The following is a 22,759-nucleotide window of genomic DNA, read 5'->3' as shown; positions in this document are numbered from 1 at the left end:
TCTACAGGCTGGCGTCTAAAGTGGTTGCATGTCAACATGATGGGAGTCATGCTGCGGCAGACTCTAGATAGGAATTCAATCATTGGCACTTCACAAACATGCGCCTGTATCTTCATGGCGAATGAGATATGGACTACGGGAAAAAGGGATAGTGAGTTGGGTTTGTAGGCAGACTTCGAAAGCGGCTCAATCAAGGATGGAGCCTATTGTACAGACGGACACTATTCTCTTTTCCCCGAGACATGCAGACAATCAAGGAACCCAAGGCTGAGGCCAATATGATGTCAATCTCAATTATGCGTGCCTAGTGAAAATATTGTGGTGGACGGTCTGGCCCGTGGATCACCCGTGGCATTGAATGACACCATGTGGGCGGGCACGTCCTCATCTAGGTCACGCGGACGACCCCATCTGCCCAACTGCGCCTGGATGTCTCGAAAGGAGAGTCCCTGAGGGGGTTCCCCTTCATCCGAGTATCAGGAATGAGGCACGGTTTGACGCTGCACGAAATGGGTACAATCATGGGACAAATAGTACGTAATTCGAGTGGACATTTTTCTTAACCCTTTTCTCCTAAACCCGGAAAGTGACCGTGATCTCGTAAGCTGAATGGCTGTATCAGACGCCATGAGCTGAAAACGCAGATACAGGTCCCGGATACCAGCGTTGTACGGAAGCGATGACATGTCGTAATGTACTACCTTTGTGTGCCGTAAACGTAGTATTGAGGAGCCAGTGCAGGAACAGCCAGCCATCCGCCTGAGAACAATAGTCCCTGTCAGAGATGCAGGTGTAAGCGCTGGTCGAGGATGCAGAGGGGGCAGGCAGATGGGCCAGCTGTGTAAACGGCAGACGACGACGACGACGACGACGACGGTGCGCACCAGTCAGAGGCCGCAGCGAGATTTGCTGAGATCCTTAGGTGGTTGGTGGGATGAGATGGGTGTTGCAAACGCCGATGAACAGCGAGGATGAGGGCCGTAGCGACTTTCGGGGAGCCAACGTGCACCAGCTCCGGTGTTCGAAGGGGGAGATGGAGGGGCAGATGGTGGACGGCGATCAGGTCCCACCGAGATCCCAGGTGACCTAAATGACGTTATCGGGATTTCGGATGGTGTTCGGTGTGAGACCTGGGTAACTTCTTGGAGACTAAGAGAGAGACTTGGAGACTTTGGAGAACGTTGGGATAGTGCCACCCAAAAAAATACAAAAGTTGGAACGTTTTTATGGGACTTATTTGGTAAAGCCAAAAGTACCTTGAACATTGGACCTGTTTTTCTAAGGTTCACGACTCGCGAGAGGTTCGAGAAGACTCCCCAAGCTTGCTCCGAAAGTCGGGATGGGGGCGATGACAGCCCGAGGATGGACGAGAGAGTCAGTCCTTGGGGCATCGGAGTGGGATGATGGCACGGCGGATAAAATTTTCCTTTAATATTTTCTCCCTCATGAAAGGGCCGAAAACTCGGAACGCAAAGGCATTGATCTCGGTGATAAGCGGATGGGGGCCGTCTTGGGATGGGATTCCTGGCGCTGCGGCTTCTGCCAAAACTCGAGAATGGGGCAGATGTGCATCGCGGCATGGCATGGATCTGCTTGTTCTTGGGGGCAAAAATGGCCGCCAACGTGACCTCCTGACTCCCTTGTTGAGTCGGCAAACGAGCCGGAGTGCAGTCACCAGAAAGGCAGAGGCGAACCCAGGCAAGGAGTCCGTCTGTACAGGTGTTCAGATATTGGTGGCAGTTCTCCAGTCTGGCGTATATGCAACGGTCGTGCAAACGGATGGGTGAGAGTGAGAAAGTCAGAGTGAGATGGCGCTCTCTGTTCCCGCCTGCAAAAGCGATCCGAAGGAGGCCATAAATGACACGAACATTACCTGACCTTAATACTTTGCACCCGTTTTGACCTGCGTAAGCCCCTACCAGTCCGTTCCGCGAACACGAAAGATCTAATGTTCAGGAAACAAAACAGAGTTCATAGCTCTCTCCCCCCTCGAGTCTTACCGCCATGTCTCATCATGTCCGCCGCTCAGGGCGCATCTGAAGTATTGCAGGCGGGTAAGGTGTGGCAGACTTGCTCAGCGCAGCCAGTGACCAGCCAGCCTTCGAAGAGGGCCAGGGCGCCACCAGCACCCTCATTAGTCAAATCAGCCAGCCAGCCCATGGATGAGTGGGTTGTCAGTGTCAGGACCTCAAAAGTTAGCACTTTTTGCGGCGTAACGAGGATGACGAGGAAGAGAAAGAGGAGGGGGCATGGCAGTCCATCAAAGCGATCCCTTTCTTGTCTTCCCTTCTCAGAACCCAGAAACAGCAAGCCCGGAGCTTGGGTTCCCTCGTCATGCTCTCTGCTATTGGACACCCGAGTCTCCCCCGCCCCTTGTTTATTTCTTCTTCTTCACTCTCGAGTCCGGCTCAACGTGAATGTCCCAGAGTCATGGATCAAGGCCAAAGGTTCCTTGCTTACACTAGAGTCAAGTGTGGTTTGCCCTTGGATCCCTTGCCTGCCGCACGCGAGCACATCATCCATCCACTCCGCTCTGGTCTGACCCTGCGCCATTCACCCGCCTGTCCCCCCTTGCCAGTAGCACCGTGTGGCTCCCCCAATCTCTGTCTGTCTTCTTGCTGCGTCCTCCTCTGAGCCTTTCTGGTTGGAGGTGTGTTGTCTGAGAATACCGCGCCTGTCCCGTCGTTCCGCCGAGTTCGCCCACTTGCTTCGGGGTTACTCGTAACGGCGCGCGGTGCAAGGTACATGGCCAATATGGTAGGTGGTTCGTACTGCGGTACTTGGCCCGCTCTTAGTCGGTGACGCCTTAATCAGTGACAGTGACAGACCCAGTCCGTCATCCTCCTTCTCTCTGTTTGGCCTTGGCCCCAAGAGACCCCACCCCTCTGACCCCCGGCCCCTTATCCTCTTATCATCCATCCCGCATTCTTCCTTCCATCCTTCTTGTCGTTTGTTGGTCCCAGTAGTTTGCTGCCACATATATCCGCCGTGTGGCCTGTATCTGACCGATACCTGACCTCTTTCCTATTCTGAATGCTTGAACTGCCTCGAGCCTGAACTCGTTGCCTTACTACTTCGACTTCGAGACGTTGTCAAACGACGAACGGACATCGCGCTACTAATACGGGGCGCCGCTATCGAGGCGTCACTGCATATCGCGACTGGGGGGCCTTATCGTGATTGTTCGCCCGCCCTTTATCGGACGAACACAACTCTACCTACCTCACCAGCTTGAGCTGTTTCCCTTTCTTCCAACCGGCTTGACAACTTGACAACGAAACATACATCATGGCTTTCCATCAACCGACAAGGCGGCCGTCGCAGTTACGTGCCGCCCTCCCTTTGCAGGAGGAGGAGCGGGACGTTCCCCAGCTCCACGTTCAAGATCCAGCAGCCACCGACGCTTCCCACTCGTGGGTGCTCTTCGAACCTGCTGATGACACGACAACAGCCTCCTACCTCAGCGAAGAGGAGGAGTCTCTCCCTACGCCGGGCCGATCGAGGCTTAGTGACATAGGAAGCCTCAACACTTTCCTACATTCAGCCCGCGATACCGAGTCGCGGCAGTCAGGCGTCCTTTCAAGTGCTATTGATGACGAGTCTGTCGAAGATGATGCTGAACTCGACAGTCTCGACAGCCACCTACCCGAGTTTCGGACAGTCCCGAGCCTCTATACACAATCTGCGGGTGCTGCTGCCGCCGCCCAGAGTGCCCCTGTGCTTCCAGCCCATGATGGCTTGGGGTCTTTCAGGTTAGATAACCCAGAGGTTCAGGAGCAGATCTACGCCTTTGAAAGGTTCAACCCCAAGCGCGTGCGAAGGCGCCGCGAGAGTCTCGAGCTGGCCCAACTTGAGATGGAAGCCGAGGAAGAGCAAGAGACGCACAAGATGCAGAGGATTGAGGCCTGGCGTCTAGAGCAGAGTCGCATCCTTCTGGAAGAGATTGGCAGAGAGACCAGACGCCGACGACAGTCCATGGTTTCTGTCAGGCCAACCATGACCACCGAAGATAAGAAGGCCGAGGACCTTGCAAGCTTAAGTGCGATAGGAAACGAAGACGACGCTGACAGCATGGACTGGCATTATGAGTCGACGGATACCAAGGATGACGAGCGGGGTCTGCTTGCCAAAATCACCCGCAAGGTTCTCAACGACCTAGGCATCGACGAGAGATTACTCTCGATTCTGCTAGGAGAGCAACTTCCATTAGATGATGACCTGTCGACGACACCCAAGACGGGTGCGGATCTGTCCAGCACACCCACTCAGGAGACCAATGACTCATCTTGGCAATTGCGGGCGTTGGATCGCGTCGCAAAAGAGCTTGGCTTGATGGTCAACCAGCTGTCGCATCACCACCCCGGCGCCTTCTCGACATATACTCGCATGCAACAAATGCCAATCCCCTACGGCGGCTTGCCAGTCATCCCAGAGTCAGGTGCTGATACGCCAATGGCTCCCAAGGCACAGGAAGTGTCCACAAAGATGCCCGAGTTCCAGCCAACAATGGTTCAACACGCGCGCCCCATCAACATCCCCGCCAGCAGGCCCCAGTCGGATCCTCCCGTACCTCTGACTCGGGATGAGTCAACACCATTGCCCGCATCTTTTACACAAGAGGAGTGGGAGCAAGACCTAGACGTCAACCTCGTCTTCCGGTACTTGCGATCCCGTTTTAGCTCGCGGTCGACGCCGTCCTCTGCCTTTACAACCGGTACTTCCCATCTTGCCACCTCAAGTACGCCAGATACAGCAGCTAAGGCCGCGCGGGTGCGCCAGCATCACCCGCTCGTCTCCCGAGCCCGACCAGTAGAGCGCAGGACATTCAAGGCGACGACGCCGTCTAGCCCTGCTGCTATACGACACGCGTCTAGCTGTGCCAGCCAGAGCACAAGGCGATCGGCGAGACGCAGCAGCGTTTCGTCGCGCCACTACTGGGACATCGGAGGGTCCCTTGGAACCGGGTCAGTCATCGCCTCGGTTGGCCCCATGGGAAGCTGGGGCGAGGTTTGACGAGGTGAGACTCTCAGTTACATTAGAGGCAGAGTCACTCGCCACTTCTACTCTCTTGAGACACGGTTAGCGGCTACGAACGGGCGTTTGTTCACGATAGATGTGTATTACAACATGGGCCAGCGGGAGTCAAAGGAAATCTCTCGTTTTCAATAGGTGTTTTTGGGGGCAGCATTTGCATATCATTACCAGAAAGGGTTGATTAGAGCTGTTGGGCATCTACAGAGACCATATAAACATCATCGAGCTTCGGTAATCGAAAGCCTTTTATCCAAACTCATTGTGTAATGACTACTGGTGACCTAAGCACGACAGAAAATGCCCGTTGTCAGTGCATGATGCGTCAACGACAGGCAAAAAGTCGACACTTGCCGCAACAGGCAAGAAGACATGCTGGGAAAGGAATGGCCCACTCAACCGGGCCTTCAGCCCGGTGGACCGGTCAGACGGCGGTAAATGTGGAGTCTTGGCTCCGAGAGGGACTACTGACGGGAAGGGAGACCCAAACCAAAATTGGCAAAACCAAGTGATGGTGTGTGTATGTGTGTAACCGACCAGATCCTGCACACTGTGGCTTGCGAAACGACGTGCGTTTGCAGAGGCGCGTGTCACGGCGCGTCTTGCGGCGCGCGATCGACGAAGCAACTTTTATCCCTCAAGCCCATCATGAACTCCACCGCCGCTTCTCACCCTGTACGAACGCAGGGGATGGGGATTTCACTCCTCATCTTGACCACCTCACTTCCGTCGATGCTAACCAACGATCTATCGTAAGGCTTCGACTGGTACTGCACAATCCTTCAGCGAACACGGCCAGCAAAGTCTTAATGAATCGTTTCCACTGGGGACCAGTCATGTCGGACGCCTCGCCTTTAATAGATCGACGGGGCGCGAACGCCTCGTGGTTGCGAATGGACAGCATCATCGAACGTCAGCCTGGTGCCGTAGGGGGCCCCATACAATATGTCCATCAATCAAGGCCCTATCCTGGTGCCAGTCTGTTCGCCCACCCGACATAATCTCGTCTTGTCGCCTTGAGGAGTACCGAGGAAGAGGAGAGGGCGCACTAAGTGAAGCGAAGAAGGTGTGCTTGCCGCCGCCCCAGACTTTGAGTGTAAAAGAAAGAAGTCGGGCGGTCCGTCAGCCCAACCAAGTCGAGTCAATGACTGCCAAACTGTTGCGGCCTTCTATCTCTGGTATAGAGCGGGCAGCCTCGTCGTTGCTTTTTCGTCCTCCGACGCTGCTTCCACAATCCACCATCCCTCCCAGTCTTGCATTGTTTGAGTCTAAGCGGGACCGGGGGGGGATGAACGGGTTGCAGGTCACTGCAGGAGAATCAACTCCCATATGCCAGTACTAGTAACCTGTAAATGCTGGAGTTGCAACCCAGAAAGATACAAAGCGGCCCTGCATCCGTGTTGCGGTGTGGAGCAAGAAACGCAGAAAGTACCTAGGCAGGCGAGGGAGCGCGAAGAGGGGTCCGAGTCGCCCAGAGGTTGGATACTCGGCCAATGGGAAGCTTCCGGTACATGCCAATCAGCCTCCCAGGAGCATGAAGCTTGCAAGGGTCCGCGAGCCACCTGGACACTCTAACCCATGGCAGAGGGACGCGTCCTGGTCGTGGATATCCAATCTTTTCGTCATCCCCCTGATCTACTTGCTTCAGGCCTTCGCAGTCGGTTAAGGAATTGCGCGGTGAAGGCGCCTATTCATGCACACCTCTTGCTGGTCTACAGTGGGCTGCGGCCACCTGCAGCGGTGAGAGTAGCTGAAGCAGACGTGCCACACACCATGTCGGTCCTCAAACAGCGCCGACTTGGTTCTGTGAAGCCATCCATGGACGATGGGAGCTCGCGTCGAGATGGCGCACAACATGCAGCTAGTACACGTACATACCTACAAGCCAGGCACACCCTCCCCCCCTTCCGGGCCATCCCATGTGCAATGCCGCATCACCAGCTCTATCTATCTGCCGACTCTCAACTCAACTGTCACTTACATACATAGCAATGATTTTCACAGACAGCAGACAGAGGCCTGAGGACGGGACTTGGGATATCAGGAACCCCTGCAACTCCTTTTCGAGTCATCATGCCAACTTGCGTCTGCAGTTAGTTGCATGCCCCCATGCCATGCTCCTCCCAATAACACATCGACACTGTGACCTTGAAGGAGCAAAGCAAAGCAGCCCGGTTCTCGACTGTTTCTCTTCCCCACATTTTCCCATTGCCGTTTTGTATTCGTACCTATCCATCCCTCCCAGCGTCGTTCCTGGTCACTCGTCGCGCGCGTTCCCTATTACCCCCGCTATCAGCTCATCCGCCCATCAACCAACGTCCTGGTTCCTGTCCCTCTGTCGTACTGCCCAATCCCGTCGCCGCCTCACTTTCTATGAACAACACTCGTCCTCCACCACTCCATCGTCCGCCAGACTCGTCCGCCTGTCACTTTTCTCGACTCGCGCAATCATTCCCGAAATTACGCATGCGAATATAAAAAAGACGGGCCCCTCTGACTGTTCAACCTGCTATTTCCGACTCGCCGAATCAACTATTCCGTTACGGGTGCGTGTGCTTTGGGCCTGAGGATTATCCCCGGTTGGCTTGCGAATGCCGGCCTTCCAAACCTGGACATTTATACCGTACCGGGACGGCGGAAAGAGGGCTAACGACCATAGCAGCTGCAATGTTTTAGGTCTCTCCGGATTGCGACCCAGCAGGGCCTTGGTTTGGGCCTCGGAAGGACTTTTCTCTCTTTCTCTCCGAACGCCTTTTCCTTCTCTCAACCTCGATATCCATATCACCGACCTCCCATCCCGGTTCATCCCAACGACTCTCGAGCTCCCGCGCCCGTCCCATTGTCGTCCCATCCCCGCCGCCCAACTTCTCCGATGAATATTGCTGCCGCCAATGGCAACAACACAATTCGATCCCCCTCTACCGGGTTCCTCTTTCTTCGACATCTACAATGATGGCGCTGCCCAGCGCAACCCCGTCCCTTTGCCTGGAGGAGCCTGCAACTACGTGGACTTGACGCCCGGCGCCAATGGAGCCAAGTGCGGATGCCGTCGTTTCTGGAGCCGTTTCGCCGTCGGGAGAGCATACACGGACAACCTGGGTACTGATAATTCCGTCTGGTGCATGTGTTCGCATCACGCCTGCTTCCACGATGATGGACGCGCCGCGAGCGAGGCGCCAGCGCCGGCGCCGACGCCCGCATTCACACCCACGCCCGTCGCGCAGGTTGCCGGCCAGGAAAATGAGAGACCGAGGATGTCCAGGGAGCCTCTTAGCCCGGTCCAGCTGCCAGATATGTCTTTTCGGATGCCCACCGGATTCACCCCGACCATGGAGTTTATGAACCTGGACGCTGCCATGGCCGTATCCCCAAACAAACCCGAGGAACCTAGGCCTCGCCAACCGGACCATTCCACACAGCGGCCGGAGTCCACTCTACAAGATACGTTAAGCTGGGGCGATTTCATCCAGTCCCATCCAGGAAACACTGCGTTGCCGCCCATACCAGCCCAATGCCTAATGCAATCTCAACCCAGTTCCACAGCGTCATCCAGCCAGGCTCGCTACCTTCGTCCGTTTGCCGGGAAAGGTCTCCAGACACTTAGTAGTGTTACAGCTTCTAACCTGCAATCTCCACGAAAGGACAGATTCCAGAATGCGAACCTCCCCGCCCAACAGGATCAACAGGCCAAGGACGATACCGGGGCCGTGGTTCTTCATAGCGAACATGGCGCAGATACTCCCAGGGCTCCGCAGTCCCCCCAGGCGCCGTTGAAAAAGTAGATGCTGTGTTTGCTGGACCCTCCCGGCATACCTTTCGGCACCTCTCGGACACTGTTCAAGGACATGAGCACCGCCTCGAGAGGCTGGAAAATGTTTCGTTTTCTGCTGCAGGCCACGATGAGTGCCACGAGAAGCACGATGCCACTGATCTTCGCGTGACTGACCTTGAAGTCCGCGTCGAGGAGGTTGAGAAGCTCATGAATGATAACAGCAGTACTGCAGGCCGCCGCGCTGACCGCCCAAACTTTGATGAGTCGACCAACAGCGTTATCTCGGTTGCAACTAGTACCACCACCCGAGCAGGGCACTCGGGCGAGATATTCAGTCAGATCCAGTCGTTGCAGTCTCAGATCCTTCAGCTTCAGTCGCTACTCCCCACGAACGTTCGACCTTGGGAAATTGAAGTTGTGTTTCTACCTTTCCCATTGAAGAGAATCTGGCAGGAGCTCCAGGATTTCAAGTCGGATGGTCCTTCAAGCTTAGATGAGTGGACGCAAATGCCCAACACCATGAGCTCCGCGACTCTGAGGGCACAGTCGCCCTTTTGCGCCGAGTGGGCCGATCCGGGCCACGATTACGAATGGCTGATGGCCAAGGCGTGCAGCCCTATGAGCATCATCAACAAGAGACTGGAAAGCCGCGGCCTCGTGCGCACCATCTCCGTCAAGGGATCCGACGCCAGAAGCGTCCAGGCAGCAATGCATGCTGCCTTTGGCACCGCCTTTGCCGAACTCTCGGGCGGCTCGCGTTCGGCCTCACGGCGACGCAGTCTCGACAGCAAGACGAGTCGCTTTCTGGGCTTGCAACAGCCGTGGGTTCCGCTCCGCAAGATTCACAAAGACTCTCGCCTCCGCTTCTTGACGCCGGCGGAAATGATCACCCCCGCTCTCTGGGACGTATCGTTCCTCAACTCGGTCATCATGCGGTCCTCTGAACCTCGCCTCTTCATCACTCAGCCCGAGGCCTATCTCCAGGATCTGCCAGCCTACGAGAGTGGCTGGAACTGGCAACGTCTACGGGAGATAAGCCGATTTTACCCTGACTCCCAAGCAACTGTGCCCGAGGCCGACGCGCGAGAGGACTACTGGGTGTGGAATGATCAGCTTGACGAGACCCCAAGCGCCCAGTCATCTCTGAGCATACGACAGGCCGGCCAGCGCGTGTCAGCTTCCCCTTCTCTACACCAAATCGCGATGGAATCTTCGATGCGATCCTCCAGCCCCATGATGACCCGTGGTCAGACTCCCGCAAGGGAACGAAGAGCCTCCAAACCCCCCTACATCCGCACTACCTCGTTGCCTCCGGCAATTCCCGCAAACTTCTCGCCATCGCAGCAAATCAAGCGTCGTGTCTCGTCCTTCGGACAGCAAAGAGCGGGCGCTCATGTTCGCACCAGCCCACCAAACATTACGACAGCTTACAAACGCCGCCGAACTCGTTCTCCGAGCCGCCCCCTTAACACGCCGCGCTGGACTGTATCACCAAGCCCCATGCCCGGTGTGATTCCCTCCGACGAGCGTCACCCATCGACTCGTGGCATCACGCCACACTATTATGCCACCCCGTACAGCAACGCGCCCCTAGCAGAGACGCGTCCACGTGGCTCGGGCGGCGTCGTGGAGGGCTCGCCCACGGAAGATGACGAAAACCTAGATCCCGATTACGGAAGCACGAACCCATACGATGACGGCAATGAGAGCGACTACAGCGTCGAGATGGTGGCTCAGCCGGTCCCGGTTCGGGAGGGTGACTCATCGTACTCGCGGCAGATTCAGTTGCCTGAGGATGAGCCTTGGCCAGGCATCGAGGACCAGGACCATATGTCTGACGGCGAGAACATCGACCCGCTCTTCTCCCCGACGGCCGAAGATGACGTGCACTCCGAAGTAAGCAGCCAGCCGTCCGAGTATCCCAGCACCCAGCGAGGCTGGCAGGTCCCTGGCGCAGACGAAGGTGTCGGTTTCCGCATCCACGAAGACCACGAGCGCATGCATGGCTGGAACTAGCATAAAAGAACGTTGCCGCATTTTCAGACTATGTGTATGCCTTTTATTTTTATGAAGCTGACGCAGCGAGTTTGGAGTTGAGGCTGTCTTATCAACCATATACGTTGTCATTTACTCATGGGCGTTCAAGGGAGGGTTTTGTGGTCTTTTTTGGCGTGGCGTTCAGATGGCGTAGCTGTTTCTTTTTCCCGGGATCTGATCCAGGAGGGTCTATGCGACAAGAGTCGAAGGAGGTGTTCCTAGTAGACTGTTCTGTAGGGACATGACGCATGGGGCCAGGCAGGCTGGTTGTAGAAGCGTTTCGCTTGGAGCATGCATTTGTGTGGTTTGCGCTGGGTAGATCCGTGGGAAAGCATTCCGGTTTCGCCGTCTAATACATGATACGTCGCGATGGACGGGCGAGCTGGCGTGGCTCGCAATCACTCTCGGCTTCGGTGCTCTTTGTATAGCTAGGGTAGCAAACTCCTCCATGTCACACAATTTACACCTCACAAGACATGCCAGGCCTCGTCCCCGGCGTCGGGTTGCTGCTCGTAGGCTGGGGCCGGCGTGACTGACATGCCACCCTCGGCGTCGGATGGTGTGCCTAGAGTCGGACATGCCCACAACATTACCCTACACGGGTTGTCTCCCGGCGGGCTACGGATGCATTTGTACGGAACCACGCGTTACAAAGGTCGTGGTTTTCCCATATGGTCCTCGTCATCTGAACACACACGAGCTTGACGTCACGTACGATTCGGAGAAGAAGGGGGTATAACAATGTTCAACGACTACTACAACTAGTGTATGTGTATATGTATATATGTCTGGTATCCCATGCTCTCGTCGCTTTTCATCAGCCCGCCAAGAAAGTAATACCATAGTCAGATGGCGGGTCTGCAAAGGTATCCTTGATAACGATGTGTGTGTAGTGAGGCCAAACGCCAGCTCAAAGGCTCATCGCCTGTTTTGTCAGTCAGTCACTCGAGTTCTAGTCGGCCAGTCGCCCCTTTCTTTTTTCTTCCTCTCCGTCTCTTTGACTCGCAGTTTCGAATGGTCCCCCCTTCGTCGATAGGATCTCTTCCGTTTCTTTACAAGCGCGCAAGCACGCGCCTACTGCAGCAAGAGCGCCTCGGTGTGGAGGACGCCAAACAGATTCTCAATCTCCCGCTGTACGTACTCCAGCTCCTGGGCGACCTGCGCCGTGACCAGGGTGTATGCGTACAACAGCGCATAGTCCTTCTCTTCCACGACCACATTGTTCTTGCTAACCTGGTTGCCGTGTCCGTTGCTGCTGTCCTGTGGCTGCTCCCCCTCACCGTTTCCAATCTTGGGGGACTGCGGCTGGTGGTCCTTGCGGAACTGATAAATCTTGCCCAGCAGCCGGTCCTTGTTGCCCACCACCGAAGGGATCGCGTCGGTTAGTGGGTACTCTAGCATCATGGAGCTGGCGAGCACCTGGAACACGTGGCAGATACGGTCGCAAAGCTGTGCGCGTTCTGGCGCCGTGTATTCGAGCAGCGCCCTTTCGCCAGCGGACAGCTGGCCTCTTCTGGAGGTCACCAGCCGCATGGCATGGAAGCCGTCTAGTATTTTGCTGGTGGACTGCATAATTCGAGCGTAAGCGGCATCAGGGAAGGGACCACGAAGCTCGAATTCGCTTTTTGCAGAGTTACGCAAGGCTTCGAGCTTAAAGGCTGTACTTTGTGTTAGCGTAGGCGAGTCTAGGTTCTGTAGGTATTTCCTTACCGTAACGCTGCAGCGCTTGTTCTTCGCCTGCCTTCATGTATGACCTCGTGTTGTCGCTCCTGAGAAGTATGGCTAGTGGACCTCTCTTCCAAATGAGCCCCAGCTGGAGGTAGAGCACCGACAGGCCCTCCTTGAACTTCTTTCTGCCCGAGATGGGCCAGATTGCTCGACATACAAAGATACCCCAAAGGATACCCAGCGAGACCGCAACGAATCTGTGGTAGCAGATTTCAAACATGAGAGGATTAGAACCGCCCTCATCGTCATCGTCATCATCCACCTTTTGTGACAACGAATAGGCGTAGAGAACAGTGACGTTCCAGGCGAGAAGCGTAATCCTACCAAAAGGAGCGTTGTTCTTGATCAACATCATGTAGAAGCTGAAGAAGCTGACCATCCAGCCCAGAAAGGCAAGGACGACGCCGTTTCCTTGACTGATGGCCCAGGCTATCAGGGCAAAGCCGACTCCGGCAATTGTGCCGATGAACCTCGCAGTTCCAGTGGTGTTGGCCGCGCCGACCGTCATGGAAGCGACAATCATGAAAGATAGCAAACCCCACTCGCCTCGCCAGTGCTGATAAGTCGGTCTTGTAGCCGGAATGAAGGCACAGGCTGCCCAAACCATGGCACCGAAGCCTACTTTGACACCGAACCGAACTATCGAGAGACGTTAGCCACGCTGCAGAGAGTGGTTTGATTCCGTCAACTTACTGTCATCACGCGCCAAGACTCTCAAGCATTTGAGAAGCTGCTGAGACGCAAATCTCATGATGTTGCTTGCATTCGGCGCAGCGTTCCAACTGAAAGTATCTCGTTGTTTGATCATGGTATCCGGAATACCTCTCGGCAGGGCCGACTTTCTGATGGGACGCACAGGCTGCTCCGCAGGTTCCATAGGTTGTTGCAGCAAGCGCTCGGTGTCTACGTTATTTGGGTCGGCTTCCTTGGGCTTTGCGGGCGATGAGAAGTACTTCCAGAATTTGAGCCAGTTCCAGCTGCGAGAACCCATTTCACGGGCGTACTTCAATTCCTCCAGGGCTGTCAAGTATGCGTCGATGTCCTCGGCAACATGCTGCAAACTGAAACTGAAGTGTCCGCAAGCAGCGGCGACCTCCTCGATGTCTGCTTGGATCTTCTCCGATCGCGCCCTACCCAGCTCGATACTGTTGTAAAGCTCTTGCAAGGCATGGGTCCTCGCATTGCTGTACAGAGCCATGGCGTCCTGTAAGCTGTGCTTGAAGTGAGGGTTTACTGTTATCTTAGAATCGGCCCCCTTGGCGAAAGCTTGTTCTCTCAGAATTTCCGACAGGGTGTACGCCAAGGACTTCATCGAGGGGCCTAACAACGCTATGAAAAGCTCAAAGATCTCTGACGGAGAACGAAATGTTGGAAGCGGCGCTGGCGGTCCATCTGTCGTTTCCCCGGGGCTCGGATGACTGTCGAATTCATCGTCGATCTCCTCGTCCTCCTCAATCGACGCTAGGGTTGCAAACCGGTCCCGAGCCCCTTGAGGTACTGAGACATTGCGCGAGAAAGCGTTGGAGAGAACACTGTGCTTCCAGGGGACAGCTGTCCAGCCATGGGGTCCTGTGGCATCTCCTTGAGCAGGGTGAACTGCGTATTGGCCGCACTCCTCAAACCTCCAATGGCCTGCGAAAGTGATTCCAGCGACTTCACCAATGCCTTTTCCAGATTGTAGATCTTCTCGCGACCCAAGACCCAGTGCTCCAGCTTGGACTCTCGCAGACTCTTCGTCATCTTACCGTACGTAGTTTTGTACAACCTCACGACCTGGGAGAAATCCCCGACATGATCTCGTTTTCGGAGCCGTTCAAAAACCCGCGGGTGATCATGGAGAGCATGTCCGCGAGTGAAACGGCAGCAGAGTTCATGGAGGCGCGCAGAAGCGCTCTTGCCGATACCCTCCAGATCAAGAGGTTGACTGCCGCCGTGATCGTGATACCCATGACTAACATCTTGAGGACTTGCACAATCTTAGCCTCGGAAAAGTGGCCTTCATGAATGGCCTCCTCTCTAGTAACGACAGCTATGATGGCGATCGAGGAAAGGGTGCAGCCCACGTTCACCAGAGGATTGTTCAGCCTCTGCTTCACCCATCCGATAAAACCCATGCCGCCGCCAATGCAGAACGTCAGGATGAGGACATGCGATAGTGGTATGAGGCCAAGCTGCCCTCCGACAACGACGGAAAAGGCCATGGCAAGCACAGATACTAGTTCGGCGTACAGAACGGCAATAGTGGCGATGGCAACGGCCTCGACCATGGAGCCCCACGTGCGACTGGCGTGGAAATAGACCGTCAAAGTCGCGACAACGTGCTTTCCGTCGGGCTTGCCCAGAAAGGTCGAGATGGGCGAGAGGAATGTCGCCATGCTTCCCAGCAGGTATGCCACGGTGCATTTCAGCACGCCCTTCCCTGCCGGGGACAGGAGCCAGTCCCAGAAGTGCAGTGCAGTTGTCTTGATGTTATGCTTGAGCACATCGATGGACTCGCCCGTGGTCTCGGCGGTCAGCAGGGACCGGTATCCGTCCACTTCGGGTTGGGGTATCTCGATGCTCGATCCGCGGAGGGAGAATTGACGGCGGCTGCGTTCGCCGGTGCCTGGGACGATGAAGGTGCCATTTCGTAGCTTCTGGGGTCGCATCGCGGGTTAGCTACAGGCCGCGACAAACGCACTTCCGTGCTCGGCACATGTCACTTACGCTCCGTTTCGACGGCCGCCTAGGTGGCCATTGGTTGCTGGTCGACGAGCTCATCACGGTTGGGTGTTGCACAGCACCCAAATGTCAGCCGTGTTGGAGCAGTCGTGGGAATGCGATGCGCTCTCGACGAGGGAGCTTTGCGGGAGCTGTCTCTACTAGGTAGGTAGGTTTGGTTCTAACGTAATGTAGGGTAGCGGTAGGGATGAACGTGTGGCGGTCGCTGCTAGGTTACCTGGTTGTGAGGTGCGTAAAATTTAATATCCTCAAGAAAGAGGCAAAGCTGCTCAATCAAGCGCTGTTAGGCCCATTGCCAACTGCAAAGGCGTCTATATGAAATCCCTAACGACCGATCATCCGTACGAAAAGCTACTGCCGGTCTAGATTTCTGCAGAATGGGCACGCGGCACCGCCGCATGGAATGCGACAGCTCTCCCCACCCAGACCTTCTCCTGCCTTACAGAAGATTCGCGCCGACCGCCCACCTGCCAGGCTCGCCGCCGATGTCACCTCCCATGCCGGGGTCCAGATTTTTGTGAGACATCCCACCATTACCAGCGCTGTTTTCCAGCTCAGCGTCTCGATTCACTTCCCCTCGTGCCCTGCCCGGTGCGGGATTTCGCGTAACCGAGCGAAAGACGCTGCATCGGATTGACAGTGCCGGTCATCGATCCCGCAAGTACCTACTTGTTCGTCTTAGTTGCTATACTCCACAAGAGTCAAAGGACTCTTATCGACTTATCGAAATATCGCGATAATAATTGACTAGGACTTCCAATACCATACATACACCCTGGTCTTTTTCTCCCCTCTTCTATCCGTCACCATAAGTCGTCGGTGACAATACGTCTCTTTTTATGAAGCGGTTTATTGCAAATATGGCTTCAGTCACTCCCCGGCGGTTTGCACCGTTGAAACCCGGAGCCGCAGCCAACTCAACCGCACCTCGGCTGAAGGGCATTGTTTTCGATGTGGACGGAACATTATGGTATGTCTTGATCAACGCTCTATTTCTCTTTGGTTTCATCCCATTCTTTCTCAACTGTCAACTGAGGAAGATGGCATTGCTTGAATCAACTTCAGCACTTCCTTTCCTCGTTTGACAAGCATCTCAATCCCCGAGTGGGAACCCTCATGCTTTTGTCCCATTACTCTGTTTACTCACCAGACACTAGTGAACCCCAAACCTACATGTTCGGCGAGATGCGTCAGGCCCTTGGCATTACCAAGTCCGTTGACATACTCGACCACATCTACGCCCTTCCTACAAAGGAGGCCCAGGAAACGGCCATGGAGTCCGTCCGCCAGATCGAGCGTACCGCCATGGCTTCCCAGGTCGCCCAGCCGGGCCTCGCTGACCTCATGTCCTACCTCGACCGCCGCGGCGTCCGTAAGGGCATCTGCACCCGCAACTTCGACGCTCCCGTCGCCCACCTGCTCGGCAAGTTTCTCGAGGGCTCACTCTTCGAGCCCGTCATTACCCGTGACTTCCGCCCACCCAAGCCCGATCCCGCCGGCATTCTGCACATCGCTCGGAGCTGGGGTTTGGTCAAGCCGGTAGAGGCAGTGCAGGAGCCTGCAAGCGACGCCGCAGCAGGAGCCGAAGGAGTTCGGGGTGATGCCAGCGAGTTGATCATGGTTGGGGACTCGATCGATGACATGACCGCGGGTCGAAAGGCTGGCGCAGCGACGGTATTGCTCGCCAATGACGTAAATGTGTACTTGACTGACCACGAGCACACTGATTTGGTGATTCATCGGCTAGACGAGTTGATTCCCATCCTCGAGGAGGGATTTAGCGGTAGGGAATCGAAGTCTTGATCATAAGAAAAAAGTGGATTCGGGCGTTGGTTAAAGGTACACGTTTGGTTGTTTGCTCGTTGAATGACACATTTCGTAAGCGGAGAGAAAGTTCACAGGGAAAAGAGCACGGTGCATTGCTCAAGAATTCTTCACTCTGTCTAGACAGCATGTAGCCTCCTATGAAATCCGTCGTGCAAGCATGCTAGATACAGGAATCCCTTACATGGGTGGCCCTTTTTGTCGACGAAATCCACCCCGTCTTGGTCGCAGTCGATCAAGGCCACTTTGTCCAAGTTTTCTAAAGGATGAAAAAAGGCTGAAATCGTGGGCAAACTTCAAAAAGACGCCCGGATTTGCAAGAGAATGATATCGATACATACGCCGAGTGATGCTGATGAAGAAAGCGGAGAAAACTTTGCGGGGGCCAGAACTCAATAACTGGCTATTGGGCCTTTGCAAGAGTTAGGTGAATCTGGCAGGTTTTGGGTTGTTACTAGATAAAAGGGTCCTCCAAGCCAGCGACGTTGTCTGCGCGACGCTTTCTGTGGCTTCTCATGTCCTGCATCGGTGACCGCTGGGACGGGTAGATCGGGGCTGATGCGATCGCTCGTTCCACCGGATTGTCAGACGGTGATCGGAAAGCTGTCTGTGCAAATACGTTGCAAGTTCTTGGCCCTTGATCGGAAGACGACTCTGGTTGTTGTAGCAAAACGGCGCGGCCTGATGCTCTATTATGCAGTGGTTGTGCTTGGTAAGGTTGAGGCGCACCACCATGGATGTAGTCAAAGCCCTCCTGCAACTAATTGGAGGTACCGTTGTACACATCGCTCGCGTAGCTCCTGGGCGCCGGGGGCATACCAAACGTCGCCTGTCGCCGATTCTCGCGTCTTGGGTCATCGGGAGTCCCCTTGCGAGGAGGGGCTGGTGGCAGGGGACCGCCGGGAGCAGGGCGAACAGGCAGGCTGAATGAGGCGGCATTGGCGCTCACAGGACCGGCGCTGTTCGGATACTCGCCAGCCTTAGGGATCGAATTGGTTGTAACAATCCTCTGTCCCATGCCAGGATGGCCGCCTGGCTGCCGACTGCTCATGGTGTTGAGCCCATTCCGAGTGGGGGAACGGTTGGAGTGGCTTGCGGGTTCCCGCGGAGAGATAATACCAGCGCCCGCGATAGGGATCTCTCCTGAAGTTGGGGTGTCGAGGGATCGATCGTTTCCAGACCCGCCGTGATATGTTGGAGAATCATTCGAGTTCAGGAGATCGCGAGTGGCCGGCGACAGTTGAGGTGCCAAATGAGACTTGCGGTTGTCCCTCTCCATCATTCCCACCGCCCATTCCCTCAGGTCGACTGGTGTTCTCTTCGCAGCCTGGACGAATGGATCACGGTCCTACAGAGTAAATGTTAGTGGACGCAAATTCGCCCGTAGATGGTGGATCCAGACTCACAAAAAGCTCCTGGGGAGTAGGCCTTTCGTCTGGAACCTTGGACAGACACTTTTGAATCATGTCTTCCAAAATCGAGGGGAAGGCATCGCTCTTTGGTAGTCTCGGCGCGGGCTCGTGTACGATTTGCTGCAAGAGATCCAGAATTCCTGCCGGCGCACACTCGCCGTCCGAGAGTTGCTCGCTTGCGTTGAATGGGAATTTTCCAATAGCCATTTCCATAATGGTGAGACCGAAACTCCAGACGTCCGACTTGACTGTGTATTTCTCACCCTGAATCCGCTCAGGGGCCATGTACGTCGACGTTCCGACAAAGGTATCTGCGACAGAGTTGATGAGTTCGCCAGAAACGCCAAAATCGCACAGCTTGATGCTTCCTCTAGAGTTGACAAGAATGTTGGACGGCTTGATGTCTCGGTGCATGATGTGGTGCTTCGAGTAAAGATAGGTCAATCCTCCAAGTGTGGCCACGGCAATCTTGCCTAGTACATCGACTCGAACTGGGCCAAAAACCTTGGATACTCGGTCAAGGGCGCTGGAATATGGATTAACAAAAGTTTGCGGGGCCGTTTGAACCTTTTCTGAGAGCTTACCCGACATCCATGTACTCCATACACATGATGACATCGTTGTGGTCATTCAGGAAGGCGCCGTAGAAGTTGACAATGTACTCGGACGAGCAGCCATGCATAATCTGGAGCTCACGAACAATGCGCTTACGCATCTCCTTCTTTGCTTCCACGTGGATAACCTAAGGTTGGTCAATATCGACTCCATGCATTGCCTTCGAAGAAACTACTGACCTTGCGTGCCATGACGGTTCCAGTCAGAACATGTCTGACTTTGCTGACGGTGCCTCCATTTCCTGAACCAAGCTCCTTCAGAATCTCGAGGTCCTCTGGTCTCAGGTCCAGCTTGTATTCGATGCCGATTTCCAACTGCGCTGACTGCTCACCGCTATCCTTATCGCGGGGATCGTATCCAGCTCTGCTGGTTTCGGCGGTGGGAGGAGGCTTGGGCGCGGCAGGTGTCAGGGCGAGACCCTTGACGTTCTTGCGCTTCATGGATCGAGGCGCAAATGGGTCGGCCATGGTGGGCTACTAGCTCTCACTTGGAGAGTCAAGTACGAAAGACCAGAAGTGAAACTGGAATACACCAGCGATTACAGCGACAAATAGGCCGCTGTCATGCCCTGTTGGCCGGTTGGGTATAATGTATGTGCTCCAACTGCTCTTCTGCACCACTACTCGAGCTGTGCCTGTGCCGTGTCAAAGCTTATAAATCGTCGAAAGTCGTCAATGCGTACTGCGCAGTGGTGCTACCACAAATCGGACGCCGGAAATCTTCGTCGTCGGCGAAGATGCAAAACCACTGGTCGCCTCCTCTGAGCGAGAACAACAAAAACGGATGGTGACTGAGACAAATTGCAACGATCGGCGTAGCGTCGGAGAAGAGGCGGGCGAGGTGCGGAAGGGTCGAGGGTCCTGAGTTCAATAGCCAAGTGACAGGCGAGTAGGGAGTCGGCGTGGTCGTGAGCGAGTTCTAGTATCGGGCGACAAGGCGATGGACAATATTCGAGGTCGACAGGCGGTTGTAGGAAAGGGGCCAAGAGGGGCGTCAGAATGGCTCGAAATTTATCGGTGTGATTGTTCTCGATGGTGTCCCCGTTTCGGCCAAGGTGGGGTGGGGAGGTAAGGAAGGGAGGCGACCCGAGAATGGGGGAGGGGGAGGGGGCGAACGAGCAAGAAATAGGCAACGTGCTCCGCGTTGCTGGGTAGGAGTAAATGAGAAAGCCTCGTAGAAGTAAATGAGGTTGCTCTCGATCAGTAGATGGGTGGTACGTGGGTCGGGGCGGGATGTTGAAAAGAGGAGGGAGGGGGAGGGGGAAGAAGTAGAAGGACCACACAAGCAGAGTCAAGTAGAAACGGGTGCAGAAGTTGATAGGTGAGGAAAAAGAGGCGATGCACGGAGTGAGTGGTGTCAGGTTAAACAAAGGTTCGCTCTCACTTTCACGAGGCCGGCCGGCCGACACACCCACCCACACACCCACACACACACACAAACATCAGGTGCAGGGACCGGAGGAAGAAGGTACAATGTGTCAGGAGCCCAGGTGCATCAAGAGCAGCCCACTCGAGCCACGGTCCAGTCCGGTCCCGTCCAGTCTAGTGTCAAGACACAGGTCTCCAGCACGTCAGGCCGACAAATGAGGGCTCAGAAAAGGTTTCGGATTCTGGAGGCGGCTGGCTGTCTCCGTATCTCTTGTTCAAGGCCCAAACCTGGTCATCCCGGGGAGTCGGCTTCAGGTACCAATCCGCGCGCGAGTAGCGGCTGGACTTCTTTCTGACCTCGCCCCTTTCTGGCCTCTGGGCACCGTACTACATAGATAGACCCTTCGGGCCAGGGGTTGGCACCGTTCCCACTGTTCACCGGCGGGTTTTGCTGTTGCTTAGGTCCCCTAGCTTTCTGGTGGCCGCTTGTTTCTCTGCGACAACGGCGGATACGATGGATAATTTGTACCAAGGTTACTGGTCACAACGGCAGGATGCGAACGGGCCAGAGCCCAGAAGAGAACGGTAGGCGCTAGACCGGGCCAGTGTTTGAAAGATGTCGAGACCCAGCTCCCGAGTACGGGATAGAGGTGACTTGACGCACGTTTTAGAGCCACAGTAGCAGCAAACCGCCTGAAATCCCTAGGGGACCCTGCAGTTTCGTGGAGCCAGCAACGACGCGCCGGGTGCAGTCCACGATAGAAAGAGGGACGGAATGGATCTCTCAACCTTGCCCCGCGGGTCAAGGAAGCCAGGGAAAGTTAGGGAAGGACCTCCTAGTTTACCTCATGGCCGCTAACACACCTGCCCGTGAATTCTGCAGCACTGTCCATCTCTTCAGTCCAGTTTTTCTGCAAGTCCAGCCGGGTACCGCTTGACCTCGGTTTTTCAGCCACTGGACCCAGCCCGCCCTTCGGTCAGGCCAGCCAACTCCAGCAACTCGCCCCAAGTCGGGTATGGACACCTGAGAAACAAGCTCGACGACGCGAGCAACGCTATCGCCCTCTCGTTGATACCGTTGTCTCCTCCTCATCCGCGAATGCAACATGACAGTGATATGAGCAAGCTTATGCCATACATACAGTACCAGAATGCAAGCTGGCGTGCCTATCAGAGACACGCGCCCCGTCTCCCATCTAATAATAGACACATTCTCTCATCCGTTCCCGTGAGTAGGTATCCATCAACGATCGCCCATACTTCACTCCTTTCGCACGACAATCGAGTCCAATCGAGCCGCCGTCTCCATCACCCTCTTGATCCATCACTCCAGTCCGCGACCCTCTAGCAGGGGGCCTGGGCGTTGTCGTCTCTGCGCCCCGTGTAAGCCGCGGACTGCTAAACTGGATGTGATGAGCCAACTCGGGCATTCGGGCCAACGATGGTGAAGCACTGAAGAAATCCCACTTTGTCTCTGCACCAGGGCCTTGAATCGCAAAACGGCCTTGTGTCTCAGTGTCTTGCCGCCCGCCCTCATTGGCCCCTCACACCCCCAACCAACCTAAGACTCGACTGTCTGTGTGCATTGTCTTGTCTGCTGTCTGACAGGCTCCAGATGGTTGCCCAAGCGCAGAAAGGTGCCATCGACCATTGCATGATGGATCCGTAGCTCACCAGTTGCTGTTGGCTGAAATAGCGCTTGCTTCCCTGTGACGCCCTTGTCTGTGTCAGGTTGATAGACAGAAAACCAGCAGAAACCTTTAGCGTCCTCCTATTCGACTCCCTGTTGACAATGCTCCTTCCAATCACGAAATCGAAACAGCTTCATGAGAAATGTCCAGGGTTCTAATCCTCTCTTTAATTTGCGCCTCCGTCGCACGGGCAAATATGCCTGAAGATGCGGTCGGCATGGCCCGAGACGAAGCAGCATAGGCAAGCTAACCCGCCTCGTACCCAGTTGTTGCACATGGCTGGCCCAAAGCAATTTGTTTTCTGGAACCTATCCCCATTAAGTCTAGTGCATTCACGACGATGCGAAATGGTACCTTGCTGCGCTGCGACGAGCAGGAGCTGCTGACTTGAGTAAGCTCCTCAGCGGATTTGATAAAGATTGATTGTCCTTTGCAAGTCTTGACCATGTGATCCTTGTCCTAGACGCAACATCGAGTAGAGTCATGAGCAAGGACGTTGAGTGGCGGGAAGTGGATAAGTGAGCCTGGGGTAGCTTGTCTTCGGAAATCTAGGATTCACAT

At 55.2% G+C, this 22,759-nt stretch overlaps 5 protein-coding genes across 5 annotated transcripts; 3 read left to right on the top strand and 2 right to left on the bottom strand.

Moving 5' to 3' along the window:
- Positions 1-3,288: 3,288 nt before the first annotated feature.
- On the top strand, positions 3,289-5,013 carry ColSpa_10564 (uncharacterized protein; the record flags this gene model as incomplete). Its single annotated transcript, XM_049276776.1, has 1 exon — positions 3,289-5,013. The coding sequence occupies one exon, from the start codon at positions 3,289-3,291 to the stop codon at positions 5,011-5,013; it is 1,725 nt and encodes a 574-aa protein (XP_049132733.1).
- A 2,909-nt stretch (positions 5,014-7,922) lies between these two features.
- On the top strand, positions 7,923-10,819 carry ColSpa_10563 (uncharacterized protein; the record flags this gene model as incomplete). Its single annotated transcript, XM_049276775.1, has 2 exons — positions 7,923-8,741; positions 8,777-10,819. The coding sequence occupies 2 exons, from the start codon at positions 7,923-7,925 to the stop codon at positions 10,817-10,819; spliced, it is 2,862 nt and encodes a 953-aa protein (XP_049132732.1).
- A 1,095-nt stretch (positions 10,820-11,914) lies between these two features.
- ColSpa_10562 (uncharacterized protein) lies at positions 11,915-14,308 on the bottom strand (the record flags this gene model as incomplete). The annotated part of the gene is given in 4 exon segments (XM_049276774.1): positions 11,915-12,498; positions 12,551-13,207; positions 13,262-14,029; positions 14,044-14,308. 4 exon segments carry the CDS (start codon positions 14,306-14,308, stop codon positions 11,915-11,917), a joined length of 2,274 nt encoding a protein of 757 aa, XP_049132731.1.
- A 26-nt stretch (positions 14,309-14,334) lies between these two features.
- On the bottom strand, positions 14,335-15,216 carry ColSpa_10561 (uncharacterized protein; the record flags this gene model as incomplete). The annotated part of the gene is made up of 1 exon (XM_049276773.1): positions 14,335-15,216. One exon carries the CDS (start codon positions 15,214-15,216, stop codon positions 14,335-14,337), a length of 882 nt encoding a protein of 293 aa, XP_049132730.1.
- A 1,246-nt stretch (positions 15,217-16,462) lies between these two features.
- Positions 16,463-17,092, top strand: ColSpa_10560 (putative uncharacterized oxidoreductase; the record flags this gene model as incomplete). Its single annotated transcript, XM_049276772.1, has 1 exon — positions 16,463-17,092. The coding sequence occupies one exon, from the start codon at positions 16,463-16,465 to the stop codon at positions 17,090-17,092; it is 630 nt and encodes a 209-aa protein (XP_049132729.1).
- Between the last annotated feature and the right edge of the window lie 5,667 nt (positions 17,093-22,759).

Source organism: Colletotrichum spaethianum (assembly GCF_022836535.1).
Source record: "Colletotrichum spaethianum MAFF 239500 DNA, contig36, whole genome shotgun sequence".
Classification (NCBI taxonomy): domain Eukaryota; kingdom Fungi; phylum Ascomycota; class Sordariomycetes; order Glomerellales; family Glomerellaceae; genus Colletotrichum; species Colletotrichum spaethianum.
This window is presented reverse-complemented; position numbering and strand designations above follow the sequence as displayed.